Source organism: Harpia harpyja, chromosome 9, assembly GCF_026419915.1.
Source record: "Harpia harpyja isolate bHarHar1 chromosome 9, bHarHar1 primary haplotype, whole genome shotgun sequence".
Classification (NCBI taxonomy): domain Eukaryota; kingdom Metazoa; phylum Chordata; class Aves; order Accipitriformes; family Accipitridae; genus Harpia; species Harpia harpyja.
In genome coordinates, this window is record NC_068948.1 from 24,955,003 (window position 1) to 24,967,585 (window position 12,583).

General features: G+C 65.2%; 3 protein-coding genes across 10 annotated transcripts; 1 reads left to right on the top strand and 2 right to left on the bottom strand.

Annotated features, from left to right (window-relative positions):
- The first annotated feature begins 1,031 nt into the window (after positions 1 to 1,031).
- On the top strand, positions 1,032 to 5,867 carry CDC42SE1 (CDC42 small effector 1). Of its 5 annotated transcripts, XM_052797087.1 has the most exons (6): positions 2,020 to 2,137; positions 3,027 to 3,267; positions 3,982 to 4,178; positions 4,270 to 4,380; positions 4,823 to 4,897; positions 5,035 to 5,867. In XM_052797087.1, exons 3-5 carry the CDS (start codon positions 4,125 to 4,127, stop codon positions 4,892 to 4,894), a joined length of 237 nt encoding a protein of 78 aa, XP_052653047.1. In that variant the 5' UTR covers positions 2,020 to 2,137; positions 3,027 to 3,267; positions 3,982 to 4,124; the 3' UTR covers positions 4,895 to 4,897; positions 5,035 to 5,867. The 5 variants fall into 5 exon arrangements, with proteins under 5 accessions (XP_052653046.1, XP_052653048.1, XP_052653050.1 ...); XM_052797086.1 differs by lacking the exons at positions 2,020 to 2,137; positions 3,027 to 3,267 and adding an exon at positions 1,032 to 1,166; XM_052797088.1 differs by lacking the exon at positions 3,027 to 3,267 and having other exon boundaries at positions 2,000 to 2,127.
- A 282-nt stretch (positions 5,868 to 6,149) lies between these two features.
- Positions 6,150 to 8,314, bottom strand: BNIPL (BCL2 interacting protein like). Of its 4 annotated transcripts, XM_052797084.1 has the most exons (10): positions 8,038 to 8,314; positions 7,686 to 7,771; positions 7,454 to 7,623; positions 7,239 to 7,373; positions 7,024 to 7,126; positions 6,808 to 6,939; position 6,756; positions 6,624 to 6,709; positions 6,376 to 6,474; positions 6,150 to 6,295 (listed from the first exon to the last, which is right to left on the bottom strand). In XM_052797084.1, the coding sequence occupies exons 2-10, from the start codon at positions 7,754 to 7,756 to the stop codon at positions 6,253 to 6,255; spliced, it is 840 nt and encodes a 279-aa protein (XP_052653044.1). In that variant the 5' UTR covers positions 7,757 to 7,771; positions 8,038 to 8,314; the 3' UTR covers positions 6,150 to 6,252. The 4 variants fall into 4 exon arrangements, 3 of the variants coding, with proteins under 3 accessions (XP_052653044.1, XP_052653043.1, XP_052653042.1); XR_008236662.1 differs by lacking the exons at positions 6,624 to 6,709; position 6,756; positions 8,038 to 8,314 and having other exon boundaries at positions 6,376 to 6,623; positions 6,808 to 7,126; positions 7,686 to 7,946; XM_052797083.1 differs by lacking the exons at positions 6,376 to 6,474; positions 6,624 to 6,709; position 6,756; positions 8,038 to 8,314 and having other exon boundaries at positions 6,808 to 7,126; positions 7,686 to 7,946.
- A 103-nt stretch (positions 8,315 to 8,417) lies between these two features.
- PRUNE1 (prune exopolyphosphatase 1) lies at positions 8,418 to 12,226 on the bottom strand. The gene is made up of 8 exons (XM_052797074.1): positions 12,106 to 12,226; positions 10,673 to 10,777; positions 10,391 to 10,596; positions 9,972 to 10,156; positions 9,736 to 9,894; positions 9,535 to 9,629; positions 9,292 to 9,450; positions 8,418 to 9,153 (listed from the first exon to the last, which is right to left on the bottom strand). The coding sequence occupies exons 1-8, from the start codon at positions 12,142 to 12,144 to the stop codon at positions 8,833 to 8,835; spliced, it is 1,269 nt and encodes a 422-aa protein (XP_052653034.1). The 5' UTR covers positions 12,145 to 12,226; the 3' UTR covers positions 8,418 to 8,832.
- Between the last annotated feature and the right edge of the window lie 357 nt (positions 12,227 to 12,583).

Below are 12,583 nucleotides of genomic sequence, written 5' to 3' on the forward strand. Positions count from 1 at the left end.
GGATTTGGGGGCTGATGCAGAAAGGGACACTCTGGGGCTCACCCAGGGGTGTCCCCTGCCTGGGTTCCTCTGAGCAGGCTGGAGACCCCAGAGGTCCCAGTCCAGCTTGGCCAGTTGCTGGAGCTGTGGGATTTTGCCGGTGGCAGTGGTGGTGGCAGGACTATGGTGGGTGGCAGTGGCGGTGGTAGGGCCATGGTGGGTGTTAGTGGTGGTGGCAGGACCGCGGCAGGCGTTGTGCAAGCGGAAGGGCCCTGAGCTGAAAGTGGTGCAATGCTGCTTGACGCCGGCCACGGGGTGGTCCGGGGATTTCCACCCTTTCAGGTGCTTTGGTCCCCTGACACATCCATAGAAAAAGAGGGAATAAGACTCGGGAGCAAACGGGAGCATAACTGAGCCCTGCTGGGGACCCCCAGTCTTGCTGGGCACCCCCAGCCCTACCAGAATCCCTGGGACCTCCCCAGGGCTCCCAGAAACCCCAGCCATGTGGGGCCCTCCAACATTGCTGAGCCCCTGGACCCCTGAGCTGGGGACCCCCAGCCCTACCAGGACACCCTCCCTTGCTATGCCCGGGGACCCCCAGTCGTGCCAACCCCCCCTGCAGCCCTACCAGGGACTCCCAGCCCTACCGGGACCCCCAGAAACCCCAGCCCTGCCAGGGACCCCTACCAAGGCCCCCCCCCATTGCTGAGTCCCTGGACCCCTATCCCTGTGAGCCCCATCCCTATCAGGACGCCCAGCCCTCCTGGGACCCCCCAGCCCTATCGGGACCCCCAGGACCCCCAGCCCTACAGGGATGCCCCCAACCCTGCCCAGACCCCCCCCCCCCAGCCCCACCAGGACCCCCCAGCCCTGCCGGGACCCCTCAGCCCTACCGGCACCCGAGGACCCCCACCCCCGCCGGGACCCCGGGTACCCCCGACCTCGCCGGCTCCCCCCTGCCCCCTCCCCCCCAGCCCTGCGGTGGCCCCTGCAATGCCGGCGGTGTCCAGGGTGGGAGCTGTGCTCCTGGCCGGGCCGGGCCGTGCCGCGCCGAGCCGAGCCGGGCGGCGGGGGAAGCGCCGCGTCCCGCACCCGCCGGGCCACGCCTGGCCGCTGCGAGCTGGGCACCGGCACCGGCACCGGCACCGGGACCCCGCACCGGGACTGCGCACCTTGCGCTGGGGCAGGTAATGGAGCCGCCACCGGAACCGGGACCGGCCCGAGGGGGTGCGACCCCGGGGAACGGCCCCCGAAACCGCCGTGGAAAGGCGGGGAGGGTACGGGGGCGGCACCGGGACGGGAGGGGGGCGGCGGGAGGACCCCCCCGACAGACCCCTGGTCGGAAGGGGGAGTCCTGCCGGGACCCCCAACAACTCTGCTGGGACCTCCCCAGCCCCACAGGGACCCCCCCAGCCCTACCGGGACCCCCCAGCCCCGCCGGGACCCCCCAGCCCCACCAGGACCCCTGGGGTCCCCAGCCCTTCTGGGATCCCCCAGCCTTTCTGGGACCCCCCAGCCTTAGAGTGACCCCCGGGACCACCAGCCCTTCGGGCACCCCCCAGCCCTATTGAGTCCCCCCACCCTTGCCGGCACCCGGTGCCCCCAGGATGGCAGCCACGTCCGTCCGATGCAAAGGGGGTTCTCCCCCCACTTTGCCACCCTATCCCGGCCATTCGGGGCCCACAGCCAGGGGGGTCCCAGGGCTCTCACCCAGCACACTGCCCTCCCTTCCAAGCTTGGGGGGACCCCAGAGAGCACCCCTGGGGTGGGTGTACCCCAGTGCTGGGGGGCCTGGAGTGGCTCCCCCCAAACAGCCTCGCTCCTCTCCCCAGTCCCCCGCCGGTGACGCAGAGCCGCCGAGCGGTGGTTTCCCAACAGGGAAGTCATTTTGTGTGTGCCGGCGCAGGCCGGGCCATAAGCCGCCCTCCCTGGGGCCACCACGGGGCCAGGCCCCTCCAACCAGGTGGGCTGAGACTGGATAAAACTCATTGCAGGGGTGGGCAACCAGTGAGGGGGACGCGTGAGACCCCTACGGGGCAGGGGAACTGGGGCAGCTGCAGCCTGCGGGACCCGCCGCAAACAACTGCCTGGAGCCGGGAGATTGGCTGGATCCGGCCCCAGCCATCACCCTTCGCTGGGCATGAGGACGTGAGGCCTGGTGGGTGCTGGGGGGTGGTTTTGGGGGGAGGAAGGAGGGGTCCAAGCTGGGGGGTCGTGGCAGCTTGAACCCCTCTGGGTTTACATGGGGATTCACTGGTAGCTCATACGAGGCTGTGCCCACTCCCGGGGCTCCCCATGGAGGCTCTTCCAGCACTCCAGGGACCGGTTGCAATGCCGAATTTGGGGGCTACCCCCCCCAAGGCATTTCCGCCGTGCTGCTGGATCCGGCAGTGAGCCGGGGTGTTATGGCGGAGGCTGACTCTGGCAGCCTCATTTCCTAAGGAAATCAGGCTAGAAAAGAAAAGGCAGCCTCCCCCACCCCGCTCCACTCTGTCCATCTGTCTGTCCGCAGCCCAGGGGAGAGGCCGAGTTTGGCCCGGGGGGTGCCAGTGCGTGGGTCTGGCATGGGCATGGCCCCGGTTTACGCCACCCCGGACGTGTCACAACCTGCCTGTTCTCAGCAGCTGCGCTTGCCGGGCTGGTGGCTGGGAACTGGGGACCGGCTGCCAGGGTGAGGGGCGCGGGGGGGCTCTGGGGGGGCTCCCTCGGTTGTGCCTCAAGTCTCCCTGCTGGGAGCCAGGCCCAGGCTGGCACTGGGTGGGGGGACGGGGCACGGCTGGGCACCCACCCCCCCTCAGTGCACTGACACCAAGGGGATGGGCTGCGGGTGCTGTCCAGCCGCAGGGTTGTTCCTGGGGGCAGCTGGGTCACCCTGGGGCCAGATCCTGCCTGCTGGCCCTGGCAAGGGGACAGCACCAAAGTGATGCAATCCCGTGGGGTTGGAGCATCCCTGGGCACTCAAAGGGGGTTCAGCACCCCATTTTGGGGTGCTGCCGGCCCCAGCACCCAGCAGCCGTGGCCACGGGCCCTGCTCCTCCCCACCGCAGGCAGGAAGCGCCGGCCGGCTGCTGCAGACTTTGGACCCATCCGGCGTCGCTGGCACAGGGGCAGAGGAAGGGAGTCTTCCTGTTTGCTGGCGCGGTGGGGTCTGGCACCCGTCTGCCATGGAGGCTGAGCTCCGGCAAAACTTGGCCTTGCCTTGGCGCAGCCACTAGCTGCCCCCCACCCCAGCGTGGGGACTCTCCGGCGACTGATATAGGGTTGTGCTCAGGCTGCGGCCCTTCGTGGGTGGGTGAGTTTTGTGTGCGCTGCTGGGTGCTTTTGCAGCAAAGGAGTTGTCTCTCCTTGGGGCGGGGAGGGTGAACCCCCCTGTTTCCACACCACCCTTGGCTATCCCAGCCAGGGCCATGGGGTTTTGGGGTAGAATACCGCCAGCCAGGCAGAACCCCTGTTTATTTCTACCCCATCTGCTTTTCAAGCCGGAGCGGAAGAGCTCAGCCTCTGGCCCCTTTTCGGAAAGGCCGGGATATTTATAGCCGCCTGGCTCAGGGAGTTGGGATTTGCTATGGCTGCCTCCGTGCCCCCCCCATCCTGCCGCAGCATCCTTCAGCTGCGTCCTGCACCGGGGCAGCGGCCAGGGCCAGATCCTGCCCTGGCCATGGGGACAACTCTTCCAGGTGGCTGTGCAATGCCTGGGGTCCCTTGGGGTCTCTATGCAATGCCAGGGGCCACCCAGGGGTTTCTGTGCAATTCCCAGGGTCCCTCAGGGTCTCTTTGCGATGCCTGGGGTCTTTTTGTGATGTCTGGGGTCCCTCAGGGTCTTGGTGTGATGCCTGGGGTCCCTCGGGGTCTCTGTGTGATGCCTGCGGTCCCTTGGGGGTCTCTTTGTGATGCCAGGGGTCACCCAGGCGTCTCTGGCTCCGTTTGGTTGATGGCACATGGATTTGGGGTCGATTTGGGGAGTCAGGACTGCAGGCATCACCCCTCCCTTCACACCCACAGCCGGCTGCTCCTCTCCACGCCGTGCCTCCCTGACCAGGTCCCCCCACCCATCCACATGGAGTGACCCTGCGTGGGGGTCTCTGCACCAGCACGGCTCCCCCCGGCAGCTGGCCCGGCACAGAGGGAAGCTGGCCACCGCGAATATGAGCGACTTCTGGCACAAGTTGGGCTGCTGCGTTGTAGAGAAGCCACAGCCCGTGAGTAGCTTCAGCCTGGCCGGTTTGGGGAGGGTTTGGGGTCCTGGCGTTGTGGGCTCAGCAGGGGCTGATGACCTTCATCCGCTTGCAGAAGAAGAGGAGGAGACGGATCGACCGCTCCATGATCGGCGAGCCCATGAACTTCATCCACCTGACACACATCGGCTCTGGCGACATGGCCGCAGGCGAAGGCCTGCCCATGGTACCCTACCCATGTGAACAGTTGGGGTGGTGGGTCTCATGGTTGGGTGATGGGTGTTGCTTTTGTGGTGCTGGGTCTCATGGTTGTGTGGTGGGTGTCATGATTGGGTGATGGGTGTTGCTTTTGTGGTGCTGGGTCTCATGGTTGTGTGGTGGGTGTCATGATTGGGTGATGGGTGTCAATACTGGGGTGGTGAGTCTCACAGTTGAGTGGCAGGTGTCACTGTTGGGGTACTGGGTCTCACAGTTGGGTGATAGGTGTTGCTTTTGGGGTGCTGGGTCTCATGGTTGGGTGATGGGTGTTACTGTTGGGGTGGTGGAGTCTTGTGGTTGGGGATGGGTGTCAGGGTGGTGTGAAGCACCCTTATGTTTGGGGGACAGGTCTTACACTTGGGTGATGGGTCTCACAGTGGTGATGACACATCTCTGCACCCTCCCTGCAGACCGGCGCCGTCCAGGAGATGAGGTCCAAGGGCGGACGGGAGCGACAGTGGAGCAACTCCCGGGTCTTGTAGCGTGTGAGTACACGGCCGTGTGGGTGGCTGTGGCAGCCCTGAGCACCCACTGTCCTCCTCCGAGGCACCACCACTAATTAACACACCCAAACGAGCCACCGCTTGTGTGGTTCCATAACCCGGCCTCTTGGACTTTGCAGATTCCTGGCTTTTTCAGCCCAAACTTGAACTGCCTGATCCCCCAACTGGAGGAGAAGCTGACCTCGAGTGCTTGAACCCCGCAGTAATTTATGCAGAGTGATCCTCACCTGGCTCCCAGTGGCTTTTGGTCGTCAGCCCCCTGGCAAATCCCTCCTTCCCAGAGGCATCGGGTCGGTGACGTGGGGAGGGAGCGGGGACGGCAACCCCCACCTCATGCCCGACTGGCATTTCAGCCGAAAGGACGCAGCCACCCTCCCGAAGCGTGCCAGGAGCTGCCGGGCGCAGCCCAGATGTGCCAAATCCTCCCGGTTTTCCCTTTTTCCATGCCGGTGTCTCGCATGGGCCCCTCTTGGCACCAGGCCACAGTGCCTCGGTTTCCCCGTGGGATGGTGGTGAGGCCGGTCCTGGTGTGGAGGCTGATTTGGTGCCCTCCCGGACACGTGTAGAAGAGCAAAACCGGGATTAAACCCCGGCGCTTCAGTGTCTCACCAGCAGCAGCTCAGCACCAACACCACCAATGAGCCCGCGGTGTCTCCAGCCGGCATTTCCACCGCCAGCAAACTGCCACCTTCCTTCTTTTTTAGGATTTTTTTTTTTTTTTTTTTTTTTTCAAAGCTCAAGAAAACAACTACACAGCCTCTGCCACCTTGGAGGCAGGACAACGGTGGGGTTACCTCCGCCCGGGATTGCCACTGGGGTTTCACCGGCACCAGCCGAGGCAGGACGGGGCCTGACCCAAGGAGGCACTCAGGCTCCCGAATTCAGGCGCAGGTGTATATAGTTTAAATAGCGCCGGGATTAAATATTAAATAGCACGTGCCGGGCATCACAACCAGGTGGCAGAGGCTTTCCCCTTTGCCATGCTCCATGCCACGTGGAATGCTCCTGCACGGAGCTGGGCTTTTCCAGCCCCACGGCACACTCAGCATTGGAAAGCAAGTGCCGATGCTTGATTAGGTTTTCCCTCCTCTGGGAAAAACAACCCTTGAAATAAAACCCTTGTGCTGGCCCGAGGAGCACGTCCGCAAGCTGCCCGGGGCTCCTCGCGTCCCTCCTTTGCTACTAGGGCTGCCAAATTTGCCTGGAAAAGCCGAGACACCCCACACATGCTTGGCACTGTGCTCCCATCCACGTCCCTTTATTCCCATGGGCGCTCGGGGACTGCTTTGGGCATGCCGAGACCCCCTGATGCCACTGCTTGTCCCTGTGTGTCCCTGTCACCGTATCACATCCCGGCTGCCATCCCAGCTTGGTTCCAGCCTATGGGGAGAGAAAAGCATCCGTGGCCGGCACCGCATGAACCCGCCCCCCCAACCCCCAGCCCTGCAGAGGGGACTCACTGCCGGACGGGCTCGGGGACATGCGCCAGCTCCAAGGGGACGAGCTGGGAGAGCTCCCGAAGGCTGGCAGCGAACCAGACCTTGCCGCTGAAGGTGGGGCTGGGCGAGATGGGGGGGCCGAGGCCCCCGCAGCTCATTACACCCTTGTGTGATGGGGCCGGTTCACCAGCAGCTGGCATAGGAAGCCCCGGGGAGGAGGCGAACGTCCCTGTGTGAGGCCTTGCATGCGTGGGTGCGAGCAACCCTACCTGAGAAAGGGCCGGGAGAGCGTCACAAGCGCCTTGATGTACCAGGTGGGGTGGACGATGATCACAGCCTGGAGGCTCTTCCAGAGCTTGGGAAGGACCGGGATGGTCCAGGGCTCACCGTGATCCCAGCACGCTCGCTGCCACCCCCGCCCGGCATGCTCACCGGGACCCCTTGCACGCTCACCGCCGATCCATAGCCTGGTAGCACCGTTTCATCCAGCCGAAGGAGGGGATCTGTCCCCGTGCTGCCACCCCACTCAGGCATACCAGGACGTAGCAGTCAGCCACCGTCCTCTCCAGGGTGCCCACAATGTACCTGGAGGGACAGCCTGGCCTGTCAGCTTGGGGAAACTGAGGCATGGGGCATGTGGAAAGATCCCAGCCCGCCCGGGACCCCCACCTGAGCAGGTTCTCCATCACGTAGCTGTACCGGGGGATGCTGCTGTCTGGGAGGTGGCAGGCAGCGAAGAGCAGCATGGCACCGAAGCCCTCACTGTGGTACCCTGGCCAGAGTGGAGGGTGGCACAGCCAGCACCTATTGTCCCCTCCCGAAAACCCAGTGGGCTCAGGGAGGAGACCCAGGAGTCCCACCCCAGGCACCCAGCCCCGCGTTACCCCCGTGGGAGAGGACCCCGCTGTAGGGCTCCACTGCGCTCAGATCCACACTCTCCACTGGCTGCTTGTCCTCCGCGTCTGGCACCCGCTGGCTGCCAGCCCCCTTGGCGAAGCTCCAGGTGTGCAGCAGCTCCTCTGCGGGCAGCCGGTTAGCGTGGCACCAAGGGGGAGGAACCCAGGGGGTCCCCCGCGCCCCCACCCCAGCCGGGTCTCACCCTCCCACTCGAAGCCGTCGCTGCCCGAGGGTGTCTCCAGCGCATCCAGGTCGATGTCGATGCTGGCGTCCGGCAAGCGCTCAGTGCTCTCGGTCCACTCCAGCGCCGGCAGCCGCCTCCGCATGTGCCGCGGGGCACCGCCGGCCCCCGGGCACCCCTCCAGCAGGGGCCTGGCAGGGACAGAGCAGGGGGGTGAGCGGGTTTGGGGGTGCCACTCCCATCACCCCCTTACCCAGGGAAGTCCTCGTCCTGCCACTCCTCGCTCAGGTCCAGGCTGTCCCCAGTGGCCATCACCACGGCCATCCTTGTCCCCGTCACCTGCAGAGAGACGCCAGCCTGAGCTCAGGGACCAGCTCCCGTGGGGCTCTCGCATCTCCCAGCAGCTCCACACCAAACTGCCCTCATTTCCCCTTTCTCCCGCCATTTCCAAACCAAAAGCTAATGCGAACAGGTGCACCCAGCCGCAGGGAGACAACACAGATGCTCCCCGGGGACCTCCCGCTCCTCGGAGACCCCCCATCGCAGTCCTGCTCAACCCTCTATGAGACTTCAGAGACTCCCAGCACTGCACCAGGGCTGCTTACCTCTCCGGGGAGCCTCTCTCACTCTGTGGCTCCCCACCAGTGAAGGGCTCCGGTGATGGCACTGATGGCTCATCCAAACTGGTTTGGCCGCATTCACAGCCGGCAGAGGCCAGGGCTCGTCGTGGCACAACCGGTTTCCTCCCGGCTGGGCTGGATTTGAGGGTTCGGTCACATTGAGCTCCCCCCACCCCATCCATGCTACGGAGCCCCAAAATGCTCCTCTGACCCGGGGGGGTATTGGCAGGGGGGTTTGCACCCCCGGAAAAGAGGGGGTTCGACCCCCAGGATGCCTGCGGTGAGGGCAAGGGCCATGCTCGGCACCCCGAGGGTGAGCGGGGCATCGCAGGACCCATCCCGGAAGAAGAGTCGAGAGCCAAAAGTGGAAGAAAAGAGGGAAATTTAATCCTTGGACCACATGGGTGACAGTCCCGGGCTGGCTGCGCATACAGACCCACCATCTGGGGCCCCCCGCAGCCCCCCCCAAGGGAGGAAGAACGGCAAGAACTTGTTGACACCCCCAGCGCCTTCGTTAAGTGGGTGCGATGAGTGCTGCTCCAGCCCCACTACCCGCAGGGTCCCAAAACACACACCCTGGAGGACCAAACCCCAGCGGGGCTGTTGGGGTGGGGGGATCCCATCGGAGGGGGGGGCAAATTGCGACGAGGACCCATCTCCAGCAGGGAGCCAAGCTCTAATGAAGGCAGCTGCCACCCTGCCACGCCTGGGCACCCTGTCGGGACCTGCCCAGGGACCCTACCTCCTTGTACAGCCCCAAAAGCTGCTGGGTGCCTGTTCTCATTTCGGGGAGCTGGGGGGCTGCCCAGCAGCAATGCGGCTGACCCGCTCCAGGACATCGTGGGGGCAGAGGGGGGGCACGGCCTGTGCCAGTGGACATTCCTCCACCAGGCTGTTCATGGGGGTGGGCGGCGGGACCACCTCCTCCTCCGGCCCCCTGGCAGCTCCCGGCCCCCCCAGAGCTGCCCGCAGGATGGGCAGGACCTTCTTCCGTGATGCCAAAGTGTTGCCCTGGGCATAGGCGCCCACACAGGACCAGGGGCTCGGGAGGGGCTGGAGGTGCAGGGACGGCGTCGTTGCCTCTTCCAGCGCCCGGCACACCTGTGAGGGAGGGAGTGTGGCTGCTGGGACCCCCCAGCACCCCCAAAATTGGGGACTTTTGGGGCAAACCACAGCTGAAAACTGCCTGGCTCCTACCCCAGACCCCTGTGCTGTGGGGTGCCCGGTCCCCCCACTCACCGTGCTGCGGAGGGTCTCACACCAGCTGTAGACCATGAGCTGCCGGGAGGGCTCATTGCGCTCATTAGAAGAGATCGTCATAGCCACCAACCCTGTGTAGCCCCGAGCCTGGCAGAAAGCATCCAGGTCCTGCAGAAAGCCAGGCCGGCACAGGAAGGTCTGGATGAGGAGAGATGCTGGCGTCACCCCAGTGTCCCCATTGTGCCACCCCCTGCCTCAGTTTCCCCCTCCGCTGAGCCTCACCTCCAAGTCAACGTAGATGGCACTGACGGCGAGGACCAGCTCATCACTGGAGAGGACTTTGAGGTCCTTCCGTAGCATCTGCTCTGTCATCAGCCCTGGGAGAGGAGAGGGGCCGAGTGTGAGCCCCAGGGACGCATCCTTGTCCCCAAGGAGAGGGGTCTGTCCCAGGACCCACTCCCAGCCAGACCCTGGCGCGCGGACCTGAGACGTCAAATTTGGCTGCTTGCAGGGCTTCGAAGATGGCATCACGGGCCAGCAGCTCAGGGAACCTCGCCTCGAGCATGGAGACGCATGCCACGTCCCTGGGCGTCACCTTGCCAGCGGCCGGGCTCAGGTTCACGCAGTCCAGCAAGATGGTGCCTGGGGGGAACAACCAGGGGCCATCAGTGGTCACCATCCCTGTCGGATGGGGCTCAGCGAGGGCCACCCGTCCTCACCATGCAGCAGTGCGGCCGTGGTTCTGTCCAGCACACCTGGGGGACCTTGGGCGATCCGCTCCGTCACTAGTGTGGCGCAGGAGCCCACCAGCTCTGCTGTCACCTGGCAGCCAGGAGCCCGGTCCCGTTCCAATGGCCGGTGATCGAGGACCTCCACCACAGCCTCTTCCAGGGCTGTGTCGGCGCTGGCGGGCAAGACGGGGAGGGTGAGACCCCCCGCACAGCCCTGGGGTGCAGCTGCAATGCGTCACCCCCCAGCAGAGCATGGAAACCCCCTTTGTTCCTCTCCTCCTACCCTAAAAACACCCCGGAAAGGGAAAGGTTTTATCCACCCTGGGCCAAAATCAAGTGAGGAAAAAGCGAGACTTCTTCTGGTGGGTGGCCCTGGTTGTCCCCACATCCCCCCACCCCTGGCTCACCCGGGCAGGACGTGGTGATCGACCAGGGTCAGGGAGAGCAGCCCAGCGTGGTGTAGCCCCCCCAGGTCAATCTCATCCCGAAAGATGAGGGAGGTGGCGGGGATGCCCTGCTCCTGCAGCAGGAATGTCGTCTCCGTCCGGAGGGCAAAGTCGGCACGAGGGATGTTCAGGACCGGAATGAAGGCAGCTTTGGGAGCCGGGGAGGTCTGTGGCAGGGGGGTGACAACCGGTGAGGCAGCCCCCAAGCCACCGTTTGTCCCCAAGCCAGCGGGCGAGCCTCACCTTCGCCAGGAAATAAGCCAGAGCCAGGGCTGAGACGGTGGAGTCCAGGTCACAGGCCTCGTTGCCCATCACGACGTGGATCTCCTGGTGACACTGGATGTGCTCCTGCCAGGGCAGGAGGCATCAGGCACGGCAGCGACGCGTCCCCGTCCTCCAAAGACCCCCAGGCCAGTCCCTTCCCCTTCGTTGCCCTCAAGGGGACATGCCAATGTCCCCGGAGCCACTTGTCATGGACGTCACCCACAGATGCCACCTGCTGGCACTCATCTCCCAGCTGCCACTGGCAGTAAACTGCCTCCTGGCATCCCCGAGGCACCAACTGGCCCGGGGCTCTTGGGACGAGACCTGGCCGGGATCCATTTCTGGCACAAAAGCCTTACATTTTTGGGGCACGTGTGCAAAACCAGGCACATCAAGGCCCTGGGAAAACTTGGCCACAAGCGACTGTGGCAGGAGGGACAAGGACCCTCCTGCCCTGGGGGACACCGTCACAACCCTGTGACCCTTCAGTATTTTAACCCCAGTCCAAAGTGGTTTTTCCAGACATGGTGAGTTTGGGGCTGGCTGTCCCCCAGAACATGACGTTTCACCCCTTTTTTTCTTGCCTGCAGCAGCAAGAAAAAAATGTCACCCATGTCACCCCCGCAAACCCCCATCCCCAGCTGCTGGCACCCATCCCGTCCCGCTCCAGGGAGCCACCCTGTCTCCAGGCCCCTCTTTGGTGTCAATTATTTCATGCCATAACCCAGACTCGCTCATTTATTCAGTATAAGCCGAGGAAGTAAGTAACTGAGAGCCACCTATGGCGTAACTGCCAGTTGGGGGACCTGCACCCATGTGCTGCGAGACAAGGGATGAAGCTGCAGGGGTGGGGTGGGGGGGTGCTGGGGAACCCCCAGCCGTGGAAATGGCTTGGGGTGTCCCTGGTGCCAGCTGTGCCACCCCGGCCTGGGCTGTCGTGGGGCCGAGGGGCAGCACATGACCAGGGGAGATGGGTGCACCCCACTCAGGGGCCTTGGTCCTCTGTGCACCCCACTCCCCCCTGCACCCTGCTCCCTCCCACTCCGCACCCCAGTCCCCGAGCACCCTGCTCTCCTGAGCACTCACTCTCCCTGCTCCCTCGGGCACTCAGTCCCCATGCACCCTGCTTCCCCCCATGCACCCCACTTTCCTGGGCACCCTGCTCCCCCCTGCACCCCCAGTCCCCGGGCACCCCACTTCCCCCTGCATCCCATTTCCCCCTGCACCCTGAGCACCCAAGTCCCCATGCACCCCAAGCCCCTGGGCACCCCCGCTCCCCCCTGCACCCCCCTTTCCTGGGCACCCAGTGCCCATGCACCTCGCTCCCCTGGGCACCCCACTCCCCTCAGCACCCAGTAACCCCCCCCCCCAACACCCGGCCTCTCTCCCGCACTCCCTCCCAGCCCCGCTACCTGCAAAACCGCCCGGTTCCCCTCCACGAACCGCTCCATAACGGTGGCGATCCGGGCCCAAAACCGCCCGAACCCTCCCAGCCCAGTACGGCCCAGTACGGCCCAGTACAACCCCTCCACCGCCCCGCCTTCAGGCCTTGGGGGCGTGGCCTCCCGCGCGGGCTGCCGGGAAGGGGGCGGGGGCAGCGCCGGGGGCCGCCGTTGCCCCCGCCCTCTTCCCGGCAGCCCGCGCGGCCGGGGCTGAGGGGGGGCGGTTGGTGTCAGTGGGGGTGACAGCCCCAAACCCCCCTGACACCCCCAAGGCCTCCTGGCACCCCCTTGACACCCCCTAACCCCCCCCGACACCTCAACCCCCCCCGACACCCGCAAACCCTCCCTAGCACCCACAGCCCCCCCGGCACCCCAACCTCCCCTGACACCCCAAACCTCCCTGACCCTCCCGCCCCCCAGGCCGGGTCTGGCACCCCCCATTTGGGCT

Excerpts from the sequence above, each read along its gene's own strand:
- CDC42SE1 (XM_052797086.1), top strand. The coding sequence starts at position 4,125 with ATGAGCGACTTCTGGCACAAGTTGGGCTGCTGCGTTGTAGAGAAGCCA. Across the intron at positions 4,179-4,269 it reads TTGTAGAGAAGCCACAGCCC|AAGAAGAGGAGGAGACGGAT; the intron begins GTGAGTAGCTTC and ends ATCCGCTTGCAG. Across the intron at positions 4,381-4,822 it reads CAGGCGAAGGCCTGCCCATG|ACCGGCGCCGTCCAGGAGAT; the intron begins GTACCCTACCCA and ends CCCTCCCTGCAG.
- BNIPL (XM_052797084.1), bottom strand. The coding sequence starts at position 7,756 with ATGGCCGTGGTGATGGCCACTGGGGACAGCCTGGACCTGAGCGAGGAG. Across the intron at positions 6,940-7,023 it reads GTGATGGAGAACCTGCTCAG|GTACATTGTGGGCACCCTGG; the intron begins GTGGGGGTCCCG and ends CTGTCCCTCCAG. Across the intron at positions 6,296-6,375 it reads GTCCCCGAGCCCGTCCGGCA|GCTGGAACCAAGCTGGGATG; the intron begins GTGAGTCCCCTC and ends CTCTCCCCATAG.
- PRUNE1 (XM_052797074.1), bottom strand. The coding sequence starts at position 12,144 with ATGGAGCGGTTCGTGGAGGGGAACCGGGCGGTTTTGCAG. Across the intron at positions 10,778-12,105 it reads GGAACCGGGCGGTTTTGCAG|GAGCACATCCAGTGTCACCA; the intron begins GTAGCGGGGCTG and ends CTGCCCTGGCAG. Across the intron at positions 9,895-9,971 it reads CACGGCCGCACTGCTGCATG|GCACCATCTTGCTGGACTGC; the intron begins GTGAGGACGGGT and ends TGTTCCCCCCAG.